We start from the raw sequence: 27378 nt of genomic DNA, 5'->3' as shown, positions 1-27378 counted from the left end.
ATGTACTCCCACTTCACCTCCATTCCTCAATGTAAATTCGAGTCTGGTAAGCAGGCATAGCACATTTAGCTGATGTAATCCCAAGGTGGGAAAGAGCCTGCTTCTGGAAAAGGCATAATCCTATGTAATAGAAGGGCTCTGAGGTGCAATGAAGAGAGTCTGTCCGATATTCTGTAACTGGCTCCAGACTACTAACCATGTGGTAAAGAGATGGCTGTGGAGCCAGACCCTATATCCATTCAAGCAGGCAACAACCAGAAAAAAGTAAGGCTGTTCTTCCAGGTCTTTCCTGTCTGGCTTTGATAGAATTCAGAGGCAAGCAGGCCACAAACCTCCAAGTGGGAGAGGGGTCTCTGGCCTTCCTCCTTGTCCACAGAGGCCAGCATATTGGGGCAGGTGAGCACTTGGTCCTTTACTGCTTCTCTTTCCATGGTGTCTATTCTTCCTGCTTTCAAGTGAAGGGATAGTAGAGACAATTACAACCTTTTGAATTTTGCAAGGTCAGAATGATAAGCCACCAGATCTAGAAGCCAGGATCTATGACAGGTTTTGAAGGCAAAAAGCCCAACCCTGAAGCTCCAAGGAATAACCATCAGGCCCCAGCAGTAGCTGAAAGGAAGACTCATTTAGTGGCTCTGCTGCATTTTGGACATGAACATTACCCCTAGTGTTATGTAGAAAGTGCTTCAACTCTACTGAAGGACCTAGTAAGGGATGGGAACATGCAGCCTGGAGACCTTCCAGGTCCTCAGCTGCAGTTTGACTAACTCCAAGTTTTACAGAACAAATTCTTTTAATAAGGGAATTTGTTCTGTGGAGTTTGGATTCAGTCAAAGGGCTGCACTTGAGGACCTAAAGGACCACATGTGGCCTCGAGGCTGCAAGCTCCCCACCTCTGAGTCTGGGGAGGGAATGCTCCACATGTCTACAGTTCTGCTCTTGTTATATCTTCACAGTAAATATAAAGCTAATTTATGCTAATTGATTAAATGGAACCAAGCCTCTAATGGCTAATAGTAGGGGGAAACACACTGGAAAGGAGACTCAAGTCAGTAGCCTCTAAGAAGAATCACTCTGTCCCCACTGGGGTTGTGTTTACTCTGGGAGAGTAAGTCCAGAGTCTTGTGACATTAGCATGCCTCATTTCGGGGGAGGCTAGGTGGCATAGTGAACAGAGCACTAGCCCCAGAAGTCAGGAGGACATGAGTTCAAATCCAGCCTCAGACACTTAACACAAAAACTAGCCATAGGACCTTGGGCAAGTCACTTAACCCCAATTGCCCTACCTTCCCCCTCCAAAAAGAAAAAAGAATTAATCCAAGAAAAATAAAGATGCCTCATTTCCTTTAGGATTCTGCTTAAATACCACCTTCCACACAAAAACTTTACTGATTTCACAGGTGCTATTTTGTACATATGACAGGTAGTGTGGTATAAGGAATGGAGAGTCAACTTCGGGGTCAGGAAGACCTGTGAAACCCAGGGCATGTCACTTAATCTATCAGTACTTCAGGTGATACTCAAAGAATAAGAATTCAGCAAAAGTACTGATCTCCACTGGTAAAAGGCTATTTCCTCATTGGGGGGGGTTACCCATACCAATGAAACCATAGATCCAATACCATTCTATTCCCATTTTTTGTGTATATTTATCTTAGTTATACATATGTTATCTTCTATGATAGAATGCAATCTCCATGATGGTGGGTATCCTTTATCCAAGTATCTTTAGCACCTAGCACAGTGCCAGGCATCATGAGGTTTAACTATTGTTCATTGCTTCACAGGAGCCTCATCACTGGAGGGAGGTTTTTGTTAGAGTGTGGCTTACTGGGAGAGATGTCATAAAGAGCTTCCCTGCTCACATACAGGTTGGACTATATAACCCCCAAGGTTCCTTTCAACTCTAAAAGTTTATAATTAATACAATAATTATTATAGTATACATTGTCATGATAACCATAATTCATTGCAATATTATCATATCATAATATTATAATTTTAATTAAAATCTAAAATGTATGATTTATAATTTCACATCCTTATTGCAATACTTACTGCTTATGTGAACTTGAACAAGTCATCTAACATCTCTTAAGTCTCAGTTTCTTCATCTACAAAATGGACTTGAAAATATTTCTACCACTGGCCTGGAAGGGTTATTGTGAGGACAATGATTGTGAATCTTAAAGTACTATTTCAATCAATTAATCAATATATATTTGCAAAACATTTACTAGGTAAAAAGCTGCCTTCAAGGAGTTTACATTCTAATGAAGAAGAACTTATAAATGAATAAGTAGATACAAGATTCATAAAGGGCACATTTAAGGTAACCTTGGGTATAAAGAAAGGTCTTAGAAGCTTTAAACATAATCTATTATTATTAAAGAGGTCCAGAGTATTCAAAAATTTGGAGAAAGAGGTCCAGAGTCCAAATTCCAGCTCTGGACCTGAACAAATTCTTCAATCTTTCTGGCCTCATGTCCTCATCTGTGACATGATAGGACTGAATCAGATGACATCTTAGTTTCCTTTTTAGCTACTGATCCCATGATCCCTAAGGGTCACCCTATTACTGTGACCAGAACCAAAACTCCCTCCTCCACCCCATTGCTTTATAGAGGTCTCATCATTAGAGGTCTCATCATTTCCGCCAAAAAGTAATCCAACACGTGGGGTCATTGTTGTACATATGAATCCAAGGAGCCCCATAAAATTTCACTTGCAGAAATTAAGAGACAAGGGGCGGCTAGGTGGCACAGTGAATAGAGTACCGGCTCTGGAGTCAGGAGGACCTGAGCTCACATCCAGCCTCAGACACTTAACACCAAAACTAGCCGTGTGACCTTGGGCAAGTTGCTTAACCCTAATTGCCCTCAAAAAAAAAAAAGCAAAAAATGGAAAAAAAAAAAGAAACAAAGAGACAAAAACAAACAAACAAAAAAGCTACAGAGCTTGACACATAGTGGCTGACAATTATTAAGGGAGTTTGAGCTGATAGTCACTTACTTGACTCCATATCAAAAAAAGAGTAGAGTCTTTCAGAGGCACAAGATGATTCTCTCAGCTACAGAGGAAAAAAAAAACAAACATCATAGTCAATTTAAAAGCTCAGATATTTAACATCATTTGGGGGTGACTATTTGCTAATGAAAGTCTAGCAAGCAGATGCTTCCCAGGATTCTATTCCTTCCACTTCACTGCCTTCTTTAAATTATTGGGTTCAGCTATTTAATTAGTAACAACTTTACAAGCTAAATTATACCTCAACCCCTACTGCCTTTTTGTAAGAATCATCTATAGCTATGCATTACTTTTATTTTGTTCAATGCATAAGGGTATAGAAATGCTGCAGCTTTAAGTCTATGAAATTCTAACTCTGAAGAGTAAAAACTGACCAAATAGCAAAGAAAAGGACACTTCTAGGCTGTCAAGGATGTAGGGGAAGTTCTTCAGTCTTCTAGGTATGTTCAAGACAGCCCAGGGAATCTTCTCTAAATCAGGGCTTAAATTGGGTAGGATTTCAGGGAAGCTACCATGTAGAAAGCACATAGAGGCAAGCTAAAAAAAAAAAAGTACTTTCAACCAATGCTAAGGAGTAGAAAAATATGAATATGGTATCATTCAATCAAAACTTGTCTTAGTATGACAGTTTTACCTGAAATAGCCATGTTCCTAGATACTCCATATCAAGTAGAATTAAAATGGAGTAAGACCTGATTGGTTTTGTTTATTGCTTTATTTATAATGTCTTTTGAAAGAGATTTATAATTCATTAATTCTTTCTTTTTTCCTTTTCCTTTTTAGGGTCCAGACCAATGGTTTAATCAGTATAAGGAAGCTTTTCTGTTGCATGGAGTCTACAGAACTGCTATAGACTCTGAGATATTAAAGGACATGATCAATATGGGACAACCAGAGACAAAACTTGAACCTGGTCTTCCTACTTCCAAAATCAGTCCTTTATTTACTATGCCAAGACACAATCATCTCTTCATATCAAAGACATGCCCTGTTGGCTATAAGGTAGCACAAGGCAGCAAGGCATCATGGTGAATATTTTGCTAGAGTAGGAGACAGGAAGATCTGAGTTTGGATCCTGTCTTAGACATTAGCTGCACATTTTTGGGCAAACTCCCTCAGTCTCAGTTTCCTCATCTGTAAAACAGGGGCACTAATAACAGCTACCTCTCATGGTTGTTGTCAGGGTGGAGTGAAATAATACACATAAAGCTCTTTGCAAATCTTACAGTACTGTATAAATATTAGCTTTTATCATAACTATTAAAAGGTGATGGGTGGGCTGAGGATGGGGTACCTTTATATGTACTATTATATTCCTGTGCTGGAGACAGGATCACATCAAAAACCTCTAAGGTCAAAGTGGCAGGCACTGCTCTGATACCCTATATAGCTCAATTCACTCAAGAGTAAAGTCATGATCTTCTGCCCCCCATTCCTAGAGGGGAAAAAGAACCAGGATTCCATTACATCCCTAAATGTAATCACTTACACAGATCCCAAAGTCACAGCAGACTGGTTCTTGGAAAAAATAGGACCTTCAGTAAAATCTACTTCCCTCCCAAACCTGGGCTTAATCTTCAGTTTTAAATGTGAATTTTAAAAATGTAATAAAATAAAGCAATTGTGAAAAGTGCTCCTGGGCAAGGTTCCCAAGTTTTACTTACGAGTTTGAAAACAACTTTGCCAAGAAGTCTGACAGAGTCAGGAGGAAACTTGGGTTCTGAGCTCTTAAGGCATTTACATTCTCGCTTGTGATCCTGCCAAGCCTGTTTCTGTTAAGACAAGAGGAGGGTAGGAAAAGACATACAATGAATGCATCAAAATTTAAGTATAATTTATATTGGAGTAGAAAAGAGTCACAGGCAGTCATGGAGTTCCCACAACCTGGGTATCTATAACTTTAAAACAGAGAAGGGAAGGGAACACTTAAGCTCTGTTAATGACCCCAGGACGCAGCTTTCGCAAACTGTGCAATTACTCAGGCGTGGAATTAAGAGCAGCCTCAACTCCACCTTTGTCCCTGAACTCTTTGACTAGTTATTACCTGCTGACAGGGGCCAAAGGAAGTCATTAAGACTTCCTTACTAATTTTTAGTCATTCCTGAAAAGGGGAGTTTTCCAACTTCACGAAATCCACAGTATCATGGGATCTAAACACTGGACCAGACCTTAGGGTTCATCTAGACCAAGTCTTTTTTTTTTAAATGAAGAAATTGGATCCCAAATAAGTGAAGTTACTTGAACATCACATACAAATTAAGATATGTAAAGTACTTTACAAACTTTAAAGTGCTATATAAATGTTAGTTATTATTACTATTTTACAAGTACATGGCAGATAGAACTACAATTCAATTCTTCCAAACTTTTTAGAGTTGGAAAACTCTAAAAACATTATTTTCCCACTATATCATGTTGCTATAATGATGTTTTTTTTAAGGTAGACAAATATTCTTAGTGCCTAGATCAATCAACAAACAAAATTTATTAAGTGCCTATATATGAAAGGCATAGGCAGATAGGCGGTACAGTGGATGGAAAGCCAGCCTTGAAGTCAAGAAGATTCATCTTCCTGAGTTTGAATGTGGCCTCAGGAACTTAGTAGCTGTGTGACCCTGGACAAGTCACTTAAACTTGTTTGCCTCAATTCCCTCCTTTCTGAAATGGACTAGAGAAGGAAATGGCAAACCACTACAATATCTTTGCCAAGAAAAACACCAAATGGCATCACAAAGAGTCAGACATGATTGAAAACAACTAAACAAAAATACATAAGGCATATACATAGGGATATATATGTACACACACGTATATATACATACACAAACATACAAAGAATGAAGCAATCCATACTCTCAAGGAAGACAAGCACATAAAGAAAATAAAGTAGATAGAGGAAGAAAACCAACTGGAGAAGATAGTACTTAGCATGTCAGTAGGAAACAGCCAGATAAAAGTATAAGCCTCATAAACATCTAATTTTTTGTCCTGCAGTATTTGAAGACAGTGCTGAAAGGTAAAGCTGCCTATGTAGGCTAGATCCATGACAATGAAAAGCTATCGAGCTCAGATGACCAAGGAGGAAGCACACTATTCCATGCTGCATGTGTGAAAAGTGTCCTAAAGTTTAGAACCACAACTGCATCAGTAGAACCTAACAGCTTGAGCCTATGAAGCAAGTTGGTTTATTGGCTGGCCACTGTCAATTTCCAGAAGCTTCCACCCCTTCCTCTTTGTTCTGGAATTGTTCTTCAATGTCTTCAGTGTTTTGGGAATAAAAGGAAGAAAACAGTAGATCTTGAAAGCAGGAGGGTTAGGTTTAAGTCTTGGATGTGCCAGTTACAAACTATATAACAATATATGCCTTTTCTGCTTTCTGGATTTTGGTTCCTCCTCTATAAAAAGAGAGGGTGGAGCATACGACCTCTAAGGACTCTCCTGGTTCCAAATCAATGATCCTATGATCCTGTTCCAGTAATTTTTCCTCTGAGTCTCCCATTTTTCCTCAAACAGCCAGGTGGCCACAGCATGTAGAGTACTAGACTTGGAGTCAGTAAGACTTGAGTTCAAACCCTGCCTCAGACACTAAGTAGCGAGATGACCTTGGAAAAGTCACTTAACCTAAGCCTCAATTTCTTCTTTTGTAAAATGGGGATAATAGCAGTACCTACTTCACAGGGTTATAGAAAGGATCAAATGACATAACATATGTAAATTGCTTTGAAAACCTTACATTCTAGTTATCTACAAAATGGAGATCATATGTGATCTAAGTCACTCTCAGGGTTCTTAGGGGAATGTGCTCTGTAAACCATAAAGTGTGATAGAACTGAGAGGTGGCAGTGGTGATGGTGGTGGCTGATGTGGATCTGGAACCAGATCTGGGGTTTTATTGGCAAGGGGAACTGCTGGTGAGGGCTTCTGTCCGATCAGCTCTTCATCTGCTCTTTATCTTAGTTTTACAATCTTCAAGAGATGCCACCAGGCATTGAGAGGTTGAATGACTTGCCCAAGGTCACACAGCCAGAATATGTCAGAGGCAGATCTTGAGCCAAGGTCTTCTTGACTCTGAAGTCAGCTCTCTCTCTACCCACAATATCATACTGACTTTCATCATGATTGTAATTCGTCTGCTCCAGTCTGCTGCTTCACCATGCACCAAAAGTGACCCTGAGCTCCCAAAGGCTACATCAGCAAAGCATAAGCTTGGACTGGTCCCATTGTTCAGTCATTTCAATCAAGTTTGACTCTTTATGGCCCTATGTGGAGTTTTCTTGGCAAAGACACTGGAGCAGTTTTGTCATTTCCTTCTCTAGGTCATTTTACAGATGAGGAAACTGAGGCAAACAGGTTTAAGTGACCTGCCCAGGATCACACAGCTGGTAAGTGTCTGAGACAAGATTTAAATTCAAGAAGATGAGTCTTCCTGACTCCAGACCTGTCACTCTGATCCAACAAGCTAGAAAAGCTTTCGAGTACAAGTGCAATGATAGTCTGCATGAGACCTGAAGAAAGATTTGTCATCAGGTTGTCTGGAATGGGGTGAATTTGGGCGGAAGCTTCAGGAACTCCCAAAGGCCAGTCATCAATTTAGAGAAGGCTTGCAATCTGTAGCAGGAGTACTTACAATGACTGAATGAATTTTATGACACTATACATGGGATCTGATAGTTTAGTGATAATCATCCTGATACTCCATGAGGATAATGTGCAGCTACGTGGTGCAGTGGCCAGAATATGGGGCCTGGAGGCAGAAAGACCTGAGTTCAAATTTGGCCTCAGACACTTACTAGCTCTGTGACCCTGGGCAAGTCACTTATCCTGTGCCTCCCTCAGTTTCTAATATGTAAAATGAGGATAATAATAGGATCTACTTCCAAGGATTCTTGTGAGGATCAAAATGAGATAATATTTCTAAAGTACTTTACAAACATTAAAGTGCCATATAAATGCTAATGTATTGTTATTATAACTAATAGCAATAACTCACATGTATACTACATTTTAAGATACATAAAACATTTCCTCATAACTCTATGATATATGAATACACCATCATCATCATAGTCATCATTATTATTCCTATTTTATGGGGAGAAAAATACTGGATCTCAGAGCAGTTAGGAGTCTTGTCCGAGGTAGCAAAGACAATTGGTAGTAGATACGGGTCTTGAGCAGCCATCTTTTGTCTCTAAATCTACTGTTCTTTCCATTACAACCAGACTTGTTTTTTTAATACCAAAAGAATAATAGCCAAGGACAACATTAAACATAAAATTATCTTTTCTGTGGATAATGACAATGATTCTGAAAAGTAGCCATCTATGAAAATAAAAATTTTATTTCACAGGGATGTGCCTAATTTAAATAACATATAATATTCCTGAAAAGGTATATGTAAATCAAATCAGATTTTTAATGCACTAGATGAACTCACTATTTCAAAGGAAACTGTGACAATGAACTTTCTTTTTAAAGCAAAGGAAAACAAATCAGCATCCCTTAATTTAGCTTTATAAGTTCATATTTTCTTTAAGTAAGGCATTTATTTGATCAAATTCAATCCAAGAAACACTTATCATATTTTCAACCTTGTACCTAACATAGGACTTTGCACATATGGAATGGATTTTTTTTATTATTTTAGCAAATTCAATAAGAAACTGAGAAACTGGAATTAAAACCACCTCCCCCTCAAAATAATAACTTCAAAGATCATTTTCACTACAGGAGAACATAAAAACTAACAACCCTGCTTCTTTAGCCAACCAACCCATGACTGATCTTGATTACATACAGAGGAAAGAATTGGAGAGATGTTAAGATAAGAACAAAAAGGTCATTTTATCTCTTTTCCTTCCAATAAAATGACATTGCTATCTTAACCCCTCTGTCTTTTCCTATAAAACAAGATCATTCACAGTTCAACAATCTACTCAAAGAAAGAAGAAAAAAAAAAAGAATTCTGAGCAGAGCTTAAAAATTATAGTCACCTCTGGCTACCAGACTGATGAACTGATAGAGGTTTATTCTCTCCCTGATTAATAGATCTACTCCTCACCCTTCCCAGAATTGAAGGCTCATCTTCAAAGAATGTTTCTTAAGCAGAAAACTATTCATGAATCACAAAACCAGAGAATCTTTGAGGTTGAAAGGATCGACCTTCTACCCAACATAGGAATTCTCCTTACAAAGTGCCTGACAAATGGTGATCTAGTCTCAGTTTAAGCATTTTCTATTTCCTGGGGGGGTTCTCCCTCTCTCACAAGGCAGATGGTTCACAACTGTTGGATAGCTCTAATTGTCTAGCAAATTCTTTCTTCTCTGGTTGTTGAGTCATTTTTTTCAGTTGTGACCATTTGGGGTTTTCTTGTCAAAGATACTGAAGTAGCTTGCCATTTCCTTCTTAAGCTCATTTTACAGAGGAGGAAACTGAGGCAAACAGGATTAAGTGACTTGCCCAGGGTCATACAGCTAGTCATACAGGAAGATGAATCTTCCTGATTCTAGGACCAGTCCTCTATTCACTGCAACATCTAGCAGGAACAAGGAGTCCCTCAACAAATTGAAGAGTTCATCAATCAAACTGATGAATGGAACAGGAGATATTGTTTGGAAACAACTGATAAGGCAGAAAGAACTCCAGATAGTTGGCTGTCTGACATTGGAACTCACTACAATAAACCCTAAGGACTGGGCCCAGTCTGAATATAGCCATAACCCATAGCCTTTAAGGGGACCTTAGGTCACAAGTTACAAATAGAAATAGAGTTCCCTGTAACATCCCAATGGATGTAGGCTATCCTTTGGAAAAACATAGATCTTTTGCCTTTCTTTGTACCCCAGTACTTACAGTATTCCACCTCCAGGCCAAACATTCTAGTCCTTTCAACCATTCCTGACAGGAAATGCTTCCAGAAGCCCTCCTTCTGGTCACCCCTCTCTTGCTGGTAGAGAGGAAAGATAAGTGGCTTGGGAATCAAAAGACCTGGATTCTTGTGCCCCTAGCTAGCCATGGGAATCCAGAAAATTGTATACCCACTACCTATCTCTGACCCTACAACTGTTTTTGTTGGGTTTTTTTTTTAAGCACCTAAAATGAACATGGAATTGAACTGCAAAAACCCATGCAAGAATGGAAGTGGACTGAGTAAATCAATCAAGTTACCCCAACTAAAGAAAATACTCAAATCCTATGCCCTAGACTAGAACCTTAACCAGGTAGAAATCAAAGGCATTCTGATGAAGTGAGAAAAGGTCTTATCAATTTAGATGTCTCACACGAGTCACTGGATGAACTGGAAATGAGACAGCATGGGGAAAGGGTTTAGACTGACTGAATAAACTTGGCCATGCCCAACGGGTCATTTATAAAATATCCAGCCAATTTGGGCCCAACAGAGATTTGGAGATGAGCGAGCTCTGAAAACAGAAGAAAAAGCCACCTATGAGAAGGAATCACTTTGGGAGCAGGGGCAAAGCGACTTCCAGGTATCACAAGATACCCCCTTTGCCCTCTAAGCTTGTGCCCCTATTCCCTTGAACTTTGGATGACACGTATATGACACACATGAGAGAGATAATTGTTCTCAGAAGACCCCTTTCTAAAAGTTACCTAAGTCTGGATGAGAATTAGAAGGAGAAGGAGGAGGAAGAAGAAGAAGGAACAAGTTTCCCTAAAGCCCCTCAGAATGAGCCTGAGAACCTGAGAGGAGACATAGTAGCTGCCCTCTAAGGATTCCACTGATCCACATGAAAGGCAACTGGGATAACTGCTCCAGAACATGGACCACACACTCAATGGAAAACAGTCCCTGCTTTCAAGGAGTTTGTATTCTACTGGGGACTGCAGCACTTAGACAAGCATATAACTGATATCTGAGGAGGAGGAAATGAGCAGTAACATCAGGAAAGGACTGCCACAGGAAATGGTGCATGGTCTAAATCTTGGGGGAAGACAGAGATTCAAAAAAGGTTAAGGAAGGAGGAGTACATTCCTATCATAGGAGACAAATTGGACAAGGGCACAGAGGTGAGAGACAAGAGTATTGAGTTCAAGGAATGGTCAAAAGGCTGTTTTTGCTGGAAGGCAGAGTTTGTGAAGGGAATTAGTGTGTGGAAAGCATGTACTATCTGGTTGCCTATGACGGACGTAGAGTAATACACAATAAACCTGGAAAGGCAGGTTGGAGATAAAATAGGAAGGGGTTTCCTTGCCAAGTAGAAGAGTTTGTATTTTATTCTACAAGCAACGAGGAGCCACTGAAGATCCTTGAGCAGGAAAATGACATAATCAGATGAGTCTTAGGGAGGTTATTTTGGCAGCTGTAGGAAAATATATAAGACTAGAGAAGAAGAATGGAAGCCCAAAGTTCTATTATTAGCAGACTGTGTTACAGTACTCGAGGGTAGAGATGCTGTGGGCCTTAACCAGAGTGGTGGTTATCTGATTAATATTGTTGTGAGGAAAACATGTGCTATGTGATTGTACATTATTATTAATCATTCAGGGCTGTGGCTTTTTTGCCTTCTTTACTTGGCTTCTAGATGTGCGAAATTCTAATTTAGTTGGCAAACACACTATATAATGACCTCTAATTAAAATCTAATGAAAATAAAATCTGGAAAAAGTCCAAAATCCAAGTCCATTGTCTCTGCTGCTAGAGGATCACTGGGTCATCACTGTGTTCCACAAACAACTAGCATTGAAGAAGTAAGTGCCACTGACCAATTCTTGCATATCCTCCTACTCAGACCACACATGACTGAGCATGGAAGTTTCCTATCCAAGGGTGGGAAACCTGCAGCCTCGAGGCCACATGTAGCCTTCCAGGTCCTTGGGTATGGCCTTTTGACTGAATCTAAGTTCTACAGAACAAATCCTTTTATATTAAGGGGCCAATGCTACAATCATTACAACTCTCATGTAGAATCCAATCCAAAAGGAATTTATTAAACATCTTAACACTGAGAAATGTGGGGTGACTAGGTGGCTCAGTGAGTAGAGTACTGGCCCTGGAGTCAGGAGGACCTGAGTTCAAATCCAGCCTCAGGCACTTAAAACACACACACACACAAAAACTAGCCATGTGACCTTGGGTAAGTCACTTAACCCAATTGCCCTACTTTCCCCCCTCTGAAAAAAAAAAAAACACTGAGAAATACAACATGTGGGCAGCTGGGTGGCAGAGTAGGTAAAGTGTCAGGACTGAAATCTGGAAGATCTGAGTTCAAATACAGTCTCAGACACGAGCTGGGTGACTCTGGGCAAATCACTTATCCCTGTTTGCTTCAGTGTCCTCATCTATGAAACGAGCTAGAAAAGGAAAAGGCAAACCACCCCAGTATCTTTGCCAAGAAAACCCCAAAAGGGGTCACAAAGAGTTAGACATGATTGAAACAACTGGATGGAGTGCTGGGCCTGGAGTCATGAAGATCTGAGTTTAAATCCAGCCTTAGATACTTACTAGCTGGGTGACCTGGCATTTGCCTCAGTCCTTATTTGTGAAATAGGAATAATAACAGCATATACCACTCAGGGCTGTTGTGAGGATCAAATGAGACGACATTTGTAAAGTACTTACCACAGCACCTGGCACATAGGAGGCACTGTAAAAATAGCACTTCGCTATCATTACTCTTATTATTATTTAAACAAATAACCAAATATATAATAATTTAAACAGGGAGAAAGCATTAACAGTGAGATGGGTCAGGAAAGGCTTCCCATAAAATATGACTACGCCTTGCAGGAAGCTAGGCATCATAAAAGACAGAGGTGAGGAAGGAGCGCATTCCAAGAAGCAGGACAGCTTCTGCAAAGACAAAGGCAAGAAATGCAATGCCAAGTTTGGGAAACAGCGAATAGACCATTTTGACTGGGACTCAAGGTGTGCAATGGGAATAGTGTTCAGCAAGTCTGGAAAGGAAGGCTAGAGGGAGTCAGATTGGAAAGGACTTTAAATGCCAAGTTAAAGAGTTGGCATTTTGTCCTAAAGGCAACTCAGAGTGTAGAAAAACTAATGAATAAATGGAGAGTCCAAAGTACAGAAGATTTGTACATTTTTCAAGATGTCTTCAACAGTTCACTTCTACCATGTTGCCTTTCAACAAGGCATATTCTTGGACACTCAATGCTATGTCTAGAGAACGAAAGCTATAGCAACTGCTTCTGCCAACATACCCCAGGACCCAAGAGCCTTTTGTCAGTCATAGGGAAGGCTGGCTCATATGAAGGAATGAAAGCAACTTCAGAAAGCCTTACTGAGTTGCCACAGACTTAGAGAACAGAGATGTTAAAGTCTTACAAGGAATACAAGAGCTAATGATGAGGGACTTTGAAAACACGGGGGAAGCAAAGTGGAATGGAAAGATTTGCTCTTACATGATTCCAAAATGCATTTCTTCAAGATGACAGCCTTGACTACAGGAACTGCCTTGGCCAGAAGCCTCCAAAAGAAAGCAAATCATTACTGTGCAAACAGTCAAAAGTCTTTCATCTGAAAAAAAAAAAAGGCATTCTTCCAAAAAAATAAATCTAGATTCATTACTAAATAAGCAGCCTGGCTAAAAGGGAAATAGCCAATTAAATTAAAGCACTTTTTGCTAGTGTTCTTTGACCTACAAAACTTGAAGAGTTAAGGAATTTTTATTTAATCAGCTAATCTAACTTTGCATATTAGTCCATAGTAATGATTTAAAATTATGTCACATGCTAATATTCACAGATTTTTTTTTCAAAATTAATAGCAAGGTGTCACTGTTGCAGAGACACATTTTATTTAGCTGTATAATTGCAACATTTGCATCCTGCCAATAGAAGGATCCTCTAATGTGACTTTTCAGTATAGACTCCAGTGAAAAAAAAAAAAGACTAATTCAAACCAAGAGATAGTTATTCTGACCCTCCTATGTGGTCTAGGAACACAAAGATAGAGAAAGCACAAACCCTGCTCTCAAGACACAACACAATGGGAAGGAAAGAGAAAGTTAAGGAAATGTGTTTGTGTATGTGTGTGTATATAAACACACACACACAAACAGAAACACACACATTCAATTTGAGGTGTTGACCTATCAATCTCCTAACTATTCCAGACAGAGATTCTCAAAATATTGGATGATCAGTCAAATGAGCTCTGCTCAAAGAGCTGTCCCAAGGTTTGGGAGACCAAAGCTTTTACCCTTTACCCCCAAATTGATAGGGCATTGAAAGCACTTATGTAGAACCAAGAGAACTTAGCACAAGTTCTTCATCCAGGATTCACAACCAAACTTCCTCTCCTTTGCTGGAAAGAGAAACAAAAGGAAAAGGAAAATTCATGTTCCTGCATGGAATCAATCCAGGTGTGTAGAAGTTGGACATGACACCACACTCAACCCACTCAACCACATTCAACTGCAAGTCTCTCTCTTCCATGCCCCCAGAGGATCCACATGACTTTAATCCTCTACATTTTTTTTGTGGCAAGCCTACAAAACAAGGGGAAAGCAAAGGCCTAGGACTCTGTGCTGTATCCCAGAGCTCTTGGGAGGGACTCTTTATGTTGCCATGGTCAATCCAGGCCTCCTTAGGAGAAGTCCTTCCCCACTTGGTGTTATACACACATTCTTACACATCTACTCCCCTACAGAAGAGAAGAATCTACTAAACATTCTCAAGTTCTTTCTCTGCTACATGTGGACAGAGGGTAAACATTATGTAATATTATTATACATATTAAACTGATTTTCTCCTCTCCAAGCCCTCTAATTAAAAAATTAATTTGTTTGTGAGGTAAGGTGTTTCCTTCCCCTGGTATAAATATTGCTATTCCTAGCAATATATAGCTCTCTCTTCTTGTGTGTGTAAAAATACACAGAAGCATTTGAAACCAACTAAAATATCAACATGCTTTTTAATAGGGATTTCTTCCCAAAAGAAGCCATGCTCTTATATATGAGCATTTGATGTTCACAGTCTATCATGATGGTGACAATCACAAAGATCTTTCCCAGTTATGGGGAACTGAACTTAGCTCAAGGGCTACCAACACAGCTCTGAAGCTTAAATCTTCAAGTCATGTACATCACCCTTCAGACTCCCTTAGGGATAGATTCTGTTGTCTAGCTCCCCAACAATGCAGGATCCAACATTAGAGAACACAAGCTCCCCAAGAGAAATAGACTCAGGAGCTCCTCCTCAGGAGGCCAGAATCACACTTACGCTTTCATGTTCTTTCCTCCAATAGATTGTAATTTTCTGGAGGCCAAGGACTGCCTTTTGCCTCTTTTTGTAACTGTAGCACTTAGCACAGTACCTAGTACATACTAGGCATTTAATAAATGTTTATTGAATTGAATTGAACTTAAATCCTTACTTGTCATCTACTTTTCCATTCTCTGATACCACACTGAAATTCACAGAGCTTCAGCCAATCTGCCCCGAGTATATCAGCAATGAAAATAGTGCAATACTGAATTAAATACCTACGCAGAATAAGACATTTTTTGTACACAGTCATTGTGACTTTGTTGATGTTGTTGTTTGACTATGCATGCTTATTACAAGAGTTTTGTTTTTGTTTTTCAGTATAGAGATGGAGTGGGATGAAGAACAAGTATGGAAATAAAGTAGACAAAAAAAAGAAGAAAAAAAATAAAAGAAAGGAGAGTTACTAAAGGTTTGTTTTTTGTTTTTTTTAAACAGCCAGAAGAGAACAGATAGCCAGAAGGAATCACAAGCAGGAAGGACAGCTTTTAAAATGACATGGTGAGTTTATTATATATTTAGAAAGAAAAATGAGCTAGACACAATAAAGATTTTCAGTTTCATGTACAATCTTTTGTTATTGTTGTTCTACTATGTATATGGAATTCATCATTTTATTTGATGTGTGTTAAGTTCAGAATGAAAATATTGTTTAAAAAAACTTATTAGAAATATTGTCTCTTTTACAAAAATAGAACTCTACTTAAACACCTACAAAAATAAGAAGCTTCTATTTTCTGAGCTCCAAAACCATATATCCCCTAGGTTTCTTAATTGGCAACTCAAATTCAACATGTCTAAAACTGAAATCAACATCTTACCCTCCAAGCGGCCCACTTCTTCCAATAACTCCTCCCAATTTTTCAGGCCCATAACCGTGGAGTAATTTTTGTATCTTCCCTGTCCTCTCAGCCCACACAGCTAACAAAAGCTTGGTTATTTCTGGCTGTCAAACAGCAAATAAACATTTATTAAGCACTTACGACATGCCAGACACTGTCCTCTGATGAGGATACAAAAGGAAAAAAAAAAACAACAACCAGTACCTGACCTCAAGGACTTTCCATTTTTACTGAAGTTAAATAACTTACACATAAATGCATATATACATATATATGCATATATACATATATTTATAATAGCTAATGAATATTTCTCTTAATGGTCCTTTCCTTTCCTGTCCCATGATTTGTTAGTTGCCTATGTTTTCTCACCTAGTTGGTTGGTTGGTTGCTGTCCTTCATTCTCAAAGAGATCTCAATGATATCACTATGTTAGAGTCAAGTTACAATGCATCCAACTGGCTGATCAGACCAATATGAGTTTGAAATGGTCTACCACAAGTTGGGCACAAACAGTCCATGTGAACATTTTGGGTGGATTCTTTTAAATTTGTGCATCTTGCATTTCTTTTCAGCTACTTCAATTCTGCTTTGCTCATATAGCACAACACGTTCTCTAGACTATTACAAAAGTCTCTCATTTATTTTGCCTCATGTCCTATTTCCAATCAAATATTCTTATCCTTTCCTGTCACTCACTCCTCTACTCATAACCATTCAATAGCCCAATTTAATGCAATGCATTCATTAAAATGTGCAGACATTTATTAAGCTCCTACTATGTGCAAGACACAAAAAACAATCTCTATCCTCCAAGATCAAACAGTTTAAATTCTTCCTAATTCAAGACTCTCCAAAATCTAGCACCTATCTACCTACCTAGACTTATATTAGACCTTTTCACATATTATAAACATTCTGGCTAAATTTTATTACTGTGAAGCCCCATTTTTCATTCTGCTCTCTTTTGTTTTTATTATTAATCAGTAAATCCATGGTCATATTTATCAAGAATCTTACATCACCTTAACAAGGCATAAGAGACTTCTTGTCTGAGGAGAGCTTGTAAAAACTGTGTTCTGTCCTACTCAGTCAAATGTCTCTTTGTAAAACACCAAAAACAAACAAACAAACAAGAGAATGGGATGTCATATCCAATTAATTGTCTGTACCTAAGGCAATCATAAATGTAAAATTATCAAGCATTTATATAACAGTCTAAAGTTTACAAAGTTCATTCATGTTTTCTCTCTTGAACCTCACAACAACCCTTCAAGGTAGGTGATATTGTTATCCATATTTTACATATAAGGAAACTGAGGCTGAGGGAGTTATTTGCCTAGGGTCCACAGCTAAGTATCTGAGGTAGGATGTGAACTCAAGTTTTTAGCATAATATCCACTGCACCACCTTGTTGCCTCATAAACTGTAACTGGAAAGATGTGTTCTAATGTAGAAAATCATTCTGAGGGGCTTCCTGAAAAGTAGATGAGACAGACACCATGGCTAAGCCCAGATTCTCTTAATCACCTCAGAACAGTAAGAAACAGGTCAAATAAAGAGGAAAAGAAAGAATTCACCAAAATGAAAACCCCCTAGAGGATCTAGGAGAGGGGTTTTAGGGAAGAGTAAGGAAAAAACAGATATTAATACAATGAAGAAATACTAAGAGATCAAAGGCTGTAAGTAGACAGCTATAAAAGAAGGGAATGAATAAAACTTTAGCATTTATAACCCCAGAAAAGTGAATGGCATCCCACGTGCCTGTCATTCACTTTCACCTTAAGGAGAAAAATTAGAGCTCTCAGAGAAAAGTTTGAATATAGAATCAATTATCTAGAATAGTAGTGAGGAAAATTGAATAAATCAATGGGTGCCCTGGAGACAGGGAAATAGAAGAGACAGAACTAAAAAGTATATAAAAACAAAGTCAAAAGACAACAAAATTAGGAGAACAGATGAGGTCATTATGAACCAAAGCAACTTATCTTGAAGGCAGAATTTAGCAAAGCAATCAAAGAATCAATGGCTCCAAGAAAATCACCTTGAAACAAAAAAAGCCTGAATACAACATTATTTCAAGAAAGACTACAGGAAAAATTGCCCAAAAGCACTGGAACTAAAGAGAAAAACATAGGTTGAGAGAACATGGGGAAAAAATCACTGCAACAAGTTTATCTGATAAAGGTCTGATTGGGTATCCCACAGAGCTATGCCTTAAGCCCTCTTCTCCCAGTAGGATCATTCCCTTTGGTGATCTCAACATGAATTCAATTATCATCTCTATGCCAGTGATTTTTAGATCTACTTATCCACAGCTTCCTTTTACATTTATCTTCCTCATTCGATTACAAGCTCCTTTAAGGCAGAGACTGTCATTCTTTCTGCTTTTATGTGTATTCCCAGTAGTTGGCACAGTGCCTGAAACACAGTAAGCTCTTAATAAATGCTTGCTGAAACTTTGAAGTACCACTTCATACCCATCAGAACAGCAGAATTGACAAAAAGGAAAAATGACAAATGCTGGAGGGGCTGTGGGAAAACAGGTATACTATTGCACTATTGTGAATTGGTGCCGCCATTCAGGAAAGCAGAAGCTGAAAATTGAGAAGGAGAGGAGAATGGGGTTTTTTGGAGGGGAGTAGAAGGCAATGGTACAAAAAGTCTGGAAATTCAGGAGCAGAGCCCTGAAAAGGATAGAGATATGGCTAGCCTGGGTATTTTCCTTAAAATGGAGGTTCTAGAAGGAACTGGTCAGTCAGAGGAAGGGACCATAGGGTCAGAAGACATTTCCAGTATAAGCTTAGGAGTGAGGATGAGGAAGGTGCTATGAATTGTAGAAGTGCTGAGAGAAACTAGTTGATCAGAAGCTCAAAACTGAGTTAATTAGAATAAATAGATCCATCCAAAATGGGAATTGGCTCTGCTGAAGTTGTGTGACAACCGACAAGCCACTTAACCTTTGAAAGTCTCTCCTGGAAACTAGAAATGATAATAGCTATAGTGTTTAGCCCACAGGATTGTTATGGGAATTCAATGAGAAAATTAGTGTAAAGCATTTTGCAAACCTTAAAAATGTTAATTCTCCTTCATATTATAAACTGGACAGTTCTAAATAACAGAATTTGATTGGTGTGTTTATGCTGTTCTCAGTTTCTTTTTTTTTTTCCTTTTTAGCTTGCAAAACACTAGGAATTTCTGTAGAGATACTGTGTGTGGCAAGGAAAGTTGGAGACCTTATCTGTAAAGGCTATATAAGCCACAATCTCTGGCTTCTTTCAACTAGTCTGGCACTTTTCCTGTGTGTAAGTAATCAATTATGTGGTTACTACTATGCTGGAGTCCGCCAAAGACAGCAACAAATTCATTTCTTCATTCCAAGGGAAAATAAGCATGAGCAGAGGAATGAAAATCTAGAGCCCAGAGAAGACGCTATAGGACAGCAAAGCAGATAACACCTCCACCTCTGAAGAATCAAAATGGTAAGTAACCCAAAGCATAATGGAAATATATCTTTACTTTAAAAAACACAATCAAGACCATGTTTGACCAGAAAAGGAGTTTAGCTCATCACATAACAAGAGCAAAAGATAACAGATGAGCTTCACTGGTATCAATGTCATCTGTAAAAAGTTAGAAGACCCCAAGCAGGAGTTGTTCACCTATGATTCATAGACCTCCAAGGGGCCATGAATAGATTTCAGTGGGACCACGACCTTGAATGAGAAAAAAAAATTACATCCTTAGTTTTACTAATCTCTAGCTAGAATTTAGCATTCCTTCAATTTAAAATGAAAACAACAAAACATTGTTCTGAGAAAGGGCCCATCTCTGCCTCCTGGATTCCTTCAGGTCTGCCTGCTTTCTACAAGAAATCTCCCTTAATGCTAGTACCTTTTCTCTGTTGACTATCTCCAACTTATTTTGCATTATGTATCTTGTTTTTACATAGATGCTTGCAAGTTGTCTCCCCTTTTAGACCACGAGTTCCTTATGAGCAGGGATGATCTTTTGCCCTTTTTTGTAGCACTCAGTACTTAGCACAGTATCCAGAAAATAAAAAGGGCTCAATACATGTTTCTTGACTACAAAGGAACCACTGACACAAAAATGGTTAAGACCTCCTTCCCTAGAGGAAGGCCTCTTAAAGGTTGGGTAGATTCTGTATGAATGACTTATAAAAGGACATCACAAGATGAGAAGGCATAGATAGGGTATAACCTGTGCCAGGGGCGTGTATAACCACAAAAGAAGATGCTGCATCACCAACCTATCAAAATATCCCCCTGCAATCATTCTGAGAAATATCATGCTTCTGATGACAATTTTTCAATAATAATGCTAAATAAAGATCATCAGTATAATAAATGCACAAAAAGGAATGCTGTTCATTCCATAAATTCCATTAAAAAGTATTTCTTAAAGACATACTATATGCAAGACATGGCAACACACTGTCAGGGCTGGAGAATGATCAAAACAGGGAGGCTGACCTCAAGGGATTGGTATTCCAGTACAGAGTATACAAGTAACCATAGTACAAAATAGAATACAAAGAGTACTATAAGAAAGGTACACACAAAATGTTTTGGCATTCAGAGGAGATAGGGTATCACAGCTGATCAGCAGGTTTGGGAAAAGCTTCATAGAGAAGATGGCATTTGAGTTAGGTCTTGAAGGGGCTGACCATTCAGACACTGGACCACTGGCAGAAGTACACACATTGAGAAGTTCAAAGATCTATGTTTCTAGAAACAGGGAGAGGCATCATTATGAAAGGCAAGAATGGAGATGAAAGAAGAATGACAAATTGGTGGAACAAGGAGGAGGAGATGAGAAAAAGAGGAAGGGTAGGGAAACTAGCCTTGACAAAGAAGAAACCATCTTTCTTGCAGCTGCATAAATAATATACTAAAACACATGTCTGACCAAGTCACTTTCCAGATCATGTTTCTCTTGCCTCTATGATGAAATAAAACTCTTCCAATTTGGTTTTTGAAATCATAAGCAGTCTGGCTCCTGTATACTTTGTGGGGCTTACTAAACATTACTCCCTCTTAGGTATTCTCTTATACAGCAAAATGTCCCTGATTATGTTCCCATTTAAAACATTCCATCTCCCATCTCCTATCTCCCTTCCTTTGCATGGGCTGTCCCCCATATCTGGGACATATTTCACTCTTACTACTTCTCACAGAATTCTCAGCTTCCTTCAAAACTTAGCCCAAGTGACGTCTCTGACAGGAAGCCATCCTGATTTCCCCAGCTGCTAGTGGAGAGGCTCCTATAAATTACTTTATATGATTTATATTTAATTTTTTTGCATATGTTACCCCCGATGGAATCTAAGTTCTTAAAAGAAGAAGCTATTTTTTATCTTTAAATCCCCAGTTCCTAGGACAGTTACTGACAACATTATAGATACATTTAACAAATGCTTCTTGAAGGAGGGAAAGATAGAGAGTTTTAGAAATAAAGAGGAAAACTGAGTTGCCATAATAATAAAAGCTCATCTGCTGAGATTAAGGGAGATAGCAGATGGGTTTGAGAAGACTGTGAAAAGTCTGAAGGGAAATGTGACAAGGAGTCAACAAAAGATAACTAAAAATATTCTGGGGCATAGGTGAGGGCTTGTCAAGAAAAGTTAATGAGAGGGGAGTCAAGATGGCAGAGTAGAAACAGGACCTCAGTGCAGCTCCAGCTTCCACCTTCCCCAATTCATGTAAAAGGGAACTCTGAACATACTTTGAAGCCGCAGAATCCACACAAAGACACAGAAAAGCTAACTTCCCGCTGACGACAGCCTGGCAGCCCAGCAGGAATCTGCCAGCCCAGTGCTCTGGGAGCCAAGACCAGGCCCACATGAGCCAGAGATTTTAGTCCCAGGGCGGGCCTGACCAGCCGCGGGCTGGAGGGGCTTCAGGTCATTAGCAGTTGTGGCAGTTTCCAGATTTATTAACACATAGATGCAAAGGACAAAGTGAAAGGTCGGTGCAGTCTGGACTCTGGGACCTAGTAAGTGGGAGTGTTTTGGCTTTTGCACCCGGGGCGAAAAGCCACTGAGGCACCTTGGCCAAGCCCGCACCACGTTGCAGCTTCAGCTCCTGGCCTACAGACTGTAGGGGGACCAAGCGACCAGTCTGAGGGGTGTTTGATCTTGCTTTAACCTGCTTGGATCTGGATTGCAGTCTAGGGTGGAGGTCCTGGGGTGTGTGACCACCTTGCCAGAGCATGTGGAGGCTTCAGAAAGGGCACCCAACTAATGCCTCCGGCAGCTGAGAAAACCCCAGCATTTGGGACAGAAGCTCCCCTGTCTGGTGGCAGAATCCTACTGTAGCAAAAAGCCCAGGGGTCAATTGACTGAGGGGCAACAAGACCAGGAAGAGGAAGCAAAACAAACAGAAGAATTCAACATTAGACTCCTATTTGGGGGACAAAAAGGATCAAAGCATGGAACAGGAGGAAGACAATGAAGTCAGAACTCCTGCACCAAAAGCTTCAAAGGAAAATATGACTTGGTTACAAGCCATAGAGGACCTTAAGAAGCAGAAAAGAGAAGTGAAGGAAAAATTGGGAAGAGAAATGAGAATAATTCAAGAAAATTACAAAATGAGAGTCAACAGCCTGAATGAGGAAAATGCACCTTAAAAAACAGACTAACTCAAATGGCAAGAAAGGCTCAAAAAGGCAATGAGGAGAGGAATGCCTTAAAAAGCCGAATTTGCCAGATGGAAAAAGAATCTCAAAAGTTCACTGAGGAGAACCATTCCTTCAGATTTAGAATGGAGAAAAGGGAAGCTAGTGACTGTATGAGAAATCAAGATGCTGTTAAACACATCCAAACAAATGAAAGAATAGAAGGCAATGTGAAATATCTCATGGGAAAAACCACTGACCTGGAAAATAAATGCAGGAGAGAGAATTTAAAAATCATTGGACTACCTGAAAGCCATGATCAAAGTAAGAACCTAGAAATCATCCTCCAAGAAATTCTCAAGGAAAACTGCCCTGATGTTTTAGAACCAGAAGGCAAAATAGAGGTTGAAAGAATCCACCAATCACCTCCTGAAAAAGATCCCAAAAAGAAAACTCCTAGGAATATTATAGCCAGGTTCCAGAATTCCCAGATCAAGGTAAGACTATTGAAAGCAGCCAGGAAGAAACAATTTGAATATTGTGGAAACACAATCAGGATAACCCAGGATCTGGCAGCTTCTACACTGAGGGATCAAAGGGCCTAAAATATATTTTGGAAGTCAAAGGAGCTGGGATTAAAACCAAGAATCACCTACCCAGCAAAACTGAGTATCATGTTTCAGGGGAAAATATGGTCATTCAGTGGAATAGAGGACTTTCAAGCATTCTTGATGAAAAAACCAGAGTTGAATAGAAAATTTGACATTCAGACACAAGAAGCAAGAGAAGCTTGAGAAGGTAAACAGGGAAAAGAAATCAGAAGCCACTTATCAAAGTTGAACTATTAACATTCCTACATGGAAAATCAATAATTGTAACTGATGAAACTTTTCTCAATATGAAAATAGTTGAAGGGAATAGAAATATATATATATATATGGCTATATCAGAGGGTATATGGGCATATGAATACATATGTGAATGTGTGTATATATGTTTACAGGGATACATAGATAGAATAGATAGAGGGCACAGGTTCAATTTATTAGGAAGGGATGATACTTAAAAGGTGAAATTAAGAGGTGAGAGAGGAATATAATGAGAGGAGATGGGGAGAGACAGAATGGGGCAAACTATCTCATTTAGAAGAGGCAAGGGAAAATGGTTACAATGGAGGGGAATAATAGGAAGGCAAAAGGGAATGGGTCAGCCTTATTCTCATTGAATTTGGCTCAGGGAGGGAATGAAATACACACTAAATAGGGTATCTCACCCTACAGGAGAGTAGGGGGAAGGGGATGAGAGGGGGGATGATGGAAGGGAGGACAGGCTGGGGGGAAGGCAAGTAGGAATCATCCACTTTCGAAAACGGACAGGATCAGGGGCAGCCAGGTGGCTCAGTGAGTAAGAGCACCGGCTCCAGTGTCGGGATGACCTAGGGATCAAATCCGGGCTCAGATACTTAGCACCACACCCAGAAATAACTGGCCATGTAACCTTGAGCAAGTTACTTAACCCCGATTGCTTAAAAAAAAAAAGAAAGAAAAGGGACAGGATCAAAGTAGAGAATAGAACAAGTGGGAGGTGGGATAGGAGGGAGGGAAATATAGTCAGTCTTTTACAATATATCTACTATGTTAATGTTTTGCATTAGCTTTATATATTATATATTAGCTTTATATATTATTATTATTATTAATACTATTTTACATGTAATTGGGAAATAAGATATACAGGCACTGGGGCATAGAGATCTACCATGTCCTACTGGAAAAGTCTAAGGGGGTATGGGAGAAGATATGGGAGAGAGCAGATTGGAGGAGGGAATATCCTGTGATATTGCTATTTTGGGGCAGTGGGTAGGGGAAAAACAGGGAGAAAATTTGTAACTCAAAATCTGGCAGAAACGAATGATGTAAATCAGAAGTTAATAAAGCATTTGATAAATGAAAAAAAAAATTTAAAAAGAAAAGTTAATGAGAGAAGGAACACAAATACAGTTAGTCTTTTCTTTTAACTTGTGTCCTCTCCCAAGAAAGACCCAAGATAAAACAAACTGTGATCACATAACCTGATATTGCTGGATAAATTAGCTTAAAATAATGTATTATGTACACTAACGAGTACTATCCAAAATGTAGTAGGAGATATGTCCTACTGCACTAACTGAGGAAGAGAAATTCCCTATGCAGTAAGCTTCCAGTGGTTTAGTAGGCATAGAGCCCTTGTAGGAGACAAAGAAATCTGTGCTAGTTTTTTTTGTGTGTGTATTTCTGTTTGTTTTTCCTACAAGGTTGCTTGATGGAAAATAAATGCCCCATCTTCTATCCTCCAAATGTTGATAGCACATGTAATTACAGGTTGTCTAATGAATGGAGATCTGAAAATGTGGGATTCTCAAAAGAAAGAGGCTAAGCAGGAGTATCTAACAGCTACAGGTGGTTGATAAGAATGAATGAAAATTGGGAGCAGCTAGGTGGCGCAGTGAGTAAAGTTCTGGCCCCATAGTCAGGAGGACTTGAGTTCGGTTCCCGCCTCAGACACTTCACATAAAAAAACTAGCCATGTAACCTTGGGCAAGTTACTTAACCCCAATTGCCCTCCAAAAAGGCAAAAAAGAATGAATGAAAATCTGGCAGAGAGTCAGTAACAGTGGGCCTAGGAGACAATACACTTATCATTTGAAATGCTTACTGAAAACTAATCCAATCCATGAGTGCTGTGTCAAATGTAGAAATAGGCAGCATCTTCCTACTGATCTTAAGCAAAATGGACAAAATAGAAGTAAGAAGTGCCATGGTAGAAAGATGCTCAAAATAAAGGTGTGGTGGTTCTTGTTACTCCTTGAAGAGGCCCAATTACTCTGAGACTGAGCTACACAAAGTCACCAGCCTTACTCTCTCTTCCAGAGTCCCCAAAGTCAAGTGGCAGGACACAAATCAAGATGGCTGGCATTGGCCTGGGAAGCAGTGGATGACCTTGGTGTCTTCGATGCCTGACCAAGCTCTAAATGCCCCACAGTGCCTGCTTCAGCCACCTTCATGGACACTGAAACAAACTGTTCTCATCTACCCATTCCAAAGTACAAAATGTCAAGAGACTTAAGAGGTAAAAGGATTCAATCCCTTTATTAGATCAAGTCTCTCTCCAGGTACATGACTACTCCTCATACTCCTTGCTAACTCATCAGCTACATAACATATCCCCAACTTCAGTATTTCCCAGGGTTTTGCCCTAGGCCCCAATCTCCCCCCATAGACCCACTCTTTGTAATCTCACATACCTCATGGATTCAACTCTCACCTCTAGTCATAGAACTATATATCCATCCCCAGTCTCTCCTTTGAGCTTCAGTTCCACAACACTAACCAAGTAAACAATAAAAACAGATGTCCTAGAGATATGTTAAACTTAACAGGCCCAAGACTGAATTGATTTTCTTTCTCCCCAAACTTTCTTATATCTGACAAAGGCAACACTACCCTTCCAGTCTCCCAGGTTCATAAGCTTGGCATTATCCTCAACTCCCTACTCTCCCTCACCTCAAATATCTAATCAATGGCCTCATCTTGCTGGTTCTGTCTTCACAACATCTCTCACAATCAACCCCTATTCTCCACTCCAGTAGCTACCACCTTAGTTTAGACCCTCATTATCTATTTCCTACGTTACTAAAAGAGCCTCCTAATTGGTCTCCCCACCACAAGTCTCTCACCAATTCTATCCATTCTATACCCTCCTTCCAAAGTGATTTTCCTTAAGTGCCAATCTGACCATGTGGCTTCCCTACTCAATCAACTCAAATGGCTCCTTCTTGCCTCCTGGGATCAAATATAAACTTCTCTGTTTAGGTTTTAAAACCCTCCACAATCTGGTCCCAATCTATCTTTCCAGCCTCATTGAACATTACTCTCCTTCCCTCACTCTCTAGTGCAGTCAAATTGGCCTTGTCTTTTTATTCCTCATACATGACATTCCATTCCCTATCTCTGAGCCTTTGGACTTGTCTTCCACATGTCTAGAGTATACTCTCTTCTAATCTCTGCCTCATACCATGCTTCTCTTCCTTGAAAATGCAGTTCAAGCACTATATTTTTACATAAAGTTTTTTTTCTGGATCCAACTCTTAATGCTCTCCCTTCAAACTAAGTTGCATTTTATTCTTTTCCATAAAATTGTATTTATTCACTTTTATTTATGATGCATATTTATATGTGTACATATATAATGTGTGTATACATATATGTATATCTATATAGATATAGATAGATGGATAGATAGATAGACAGACAGACAGACAGACAGATATACAGAGAGAGAAAAATTGTTACGGTCAATCATTTCAGTCATGTCCAGCTCTTCATGACCCCATTTGGGATTTTCTCAGCAAAGATACTGGAGTAGTTTGCCATTTCCTTCTCCATCTCATTTTACAGATGAGAGAACAGAGGCAAATAGGGTGAAGTGACTCGCCCGGGGTCACACAGCTAGTAAATATCTGAGGCCAGATTTTAACTTATGAAGGTGAGTATTCAGACCCAGTACTCTGTTGCCATCTAGCTGTATATACATTTATACACACACACACACACACACACACACACACACACACACACACACACA

At 39.3% G+C, this 27378-nt stretch overlaps 1 protein-coding gene across 2 annotated transcripts in view; it reads right to left on the bottom strand.

Annotated features, from left to right (window-relative positions):
* SMYD3 (SET and MYND domain containing 3) overlaps positions 1-27378 on the bottom strand; it is a 1085127-nt gene that overhangs the window by 850686 nt on the left and 207063 nt on the right. For both annotated transcript variants that reach the window (XM_069069136.1, XM_069069138.1), the window contains exons 3-4: positions 4692-4799; positions 3013-3070 (exon numbers count right to left, since the gene is read on the bottom strand). In XM_069069136.1, the coding sequence (XP_068925237.1) occupies positions 3013-3070; positions 4692-4799 (166 nt within the window). The remainder of the gene's footprint in view (positions 1-3012; positions 3071-4691; positions 4800-27378) is intronic.

This window comes from Petaurus breviceps, unplaced genomic scaffold (genome assembly GCF_028583685.1).
Source record: "Petaurus breviceps papuanus isolate PSGF00001 unplaced genomic scaffold, PetGlider_PUasm1.0 90778, whole genome shotgun sequence".
Lineage (NCBI taxonomy): Eukaryota > Metazoa > Chordata > Mammalia > Diprotodontia > Petauridae > Petaurus > Petaurus breviceps.
The sequence above is the reverse complement of the archived record's forward strand: the minus strand, read 5'-3'. Positions and strand labels throughout refer to the sequence as shown.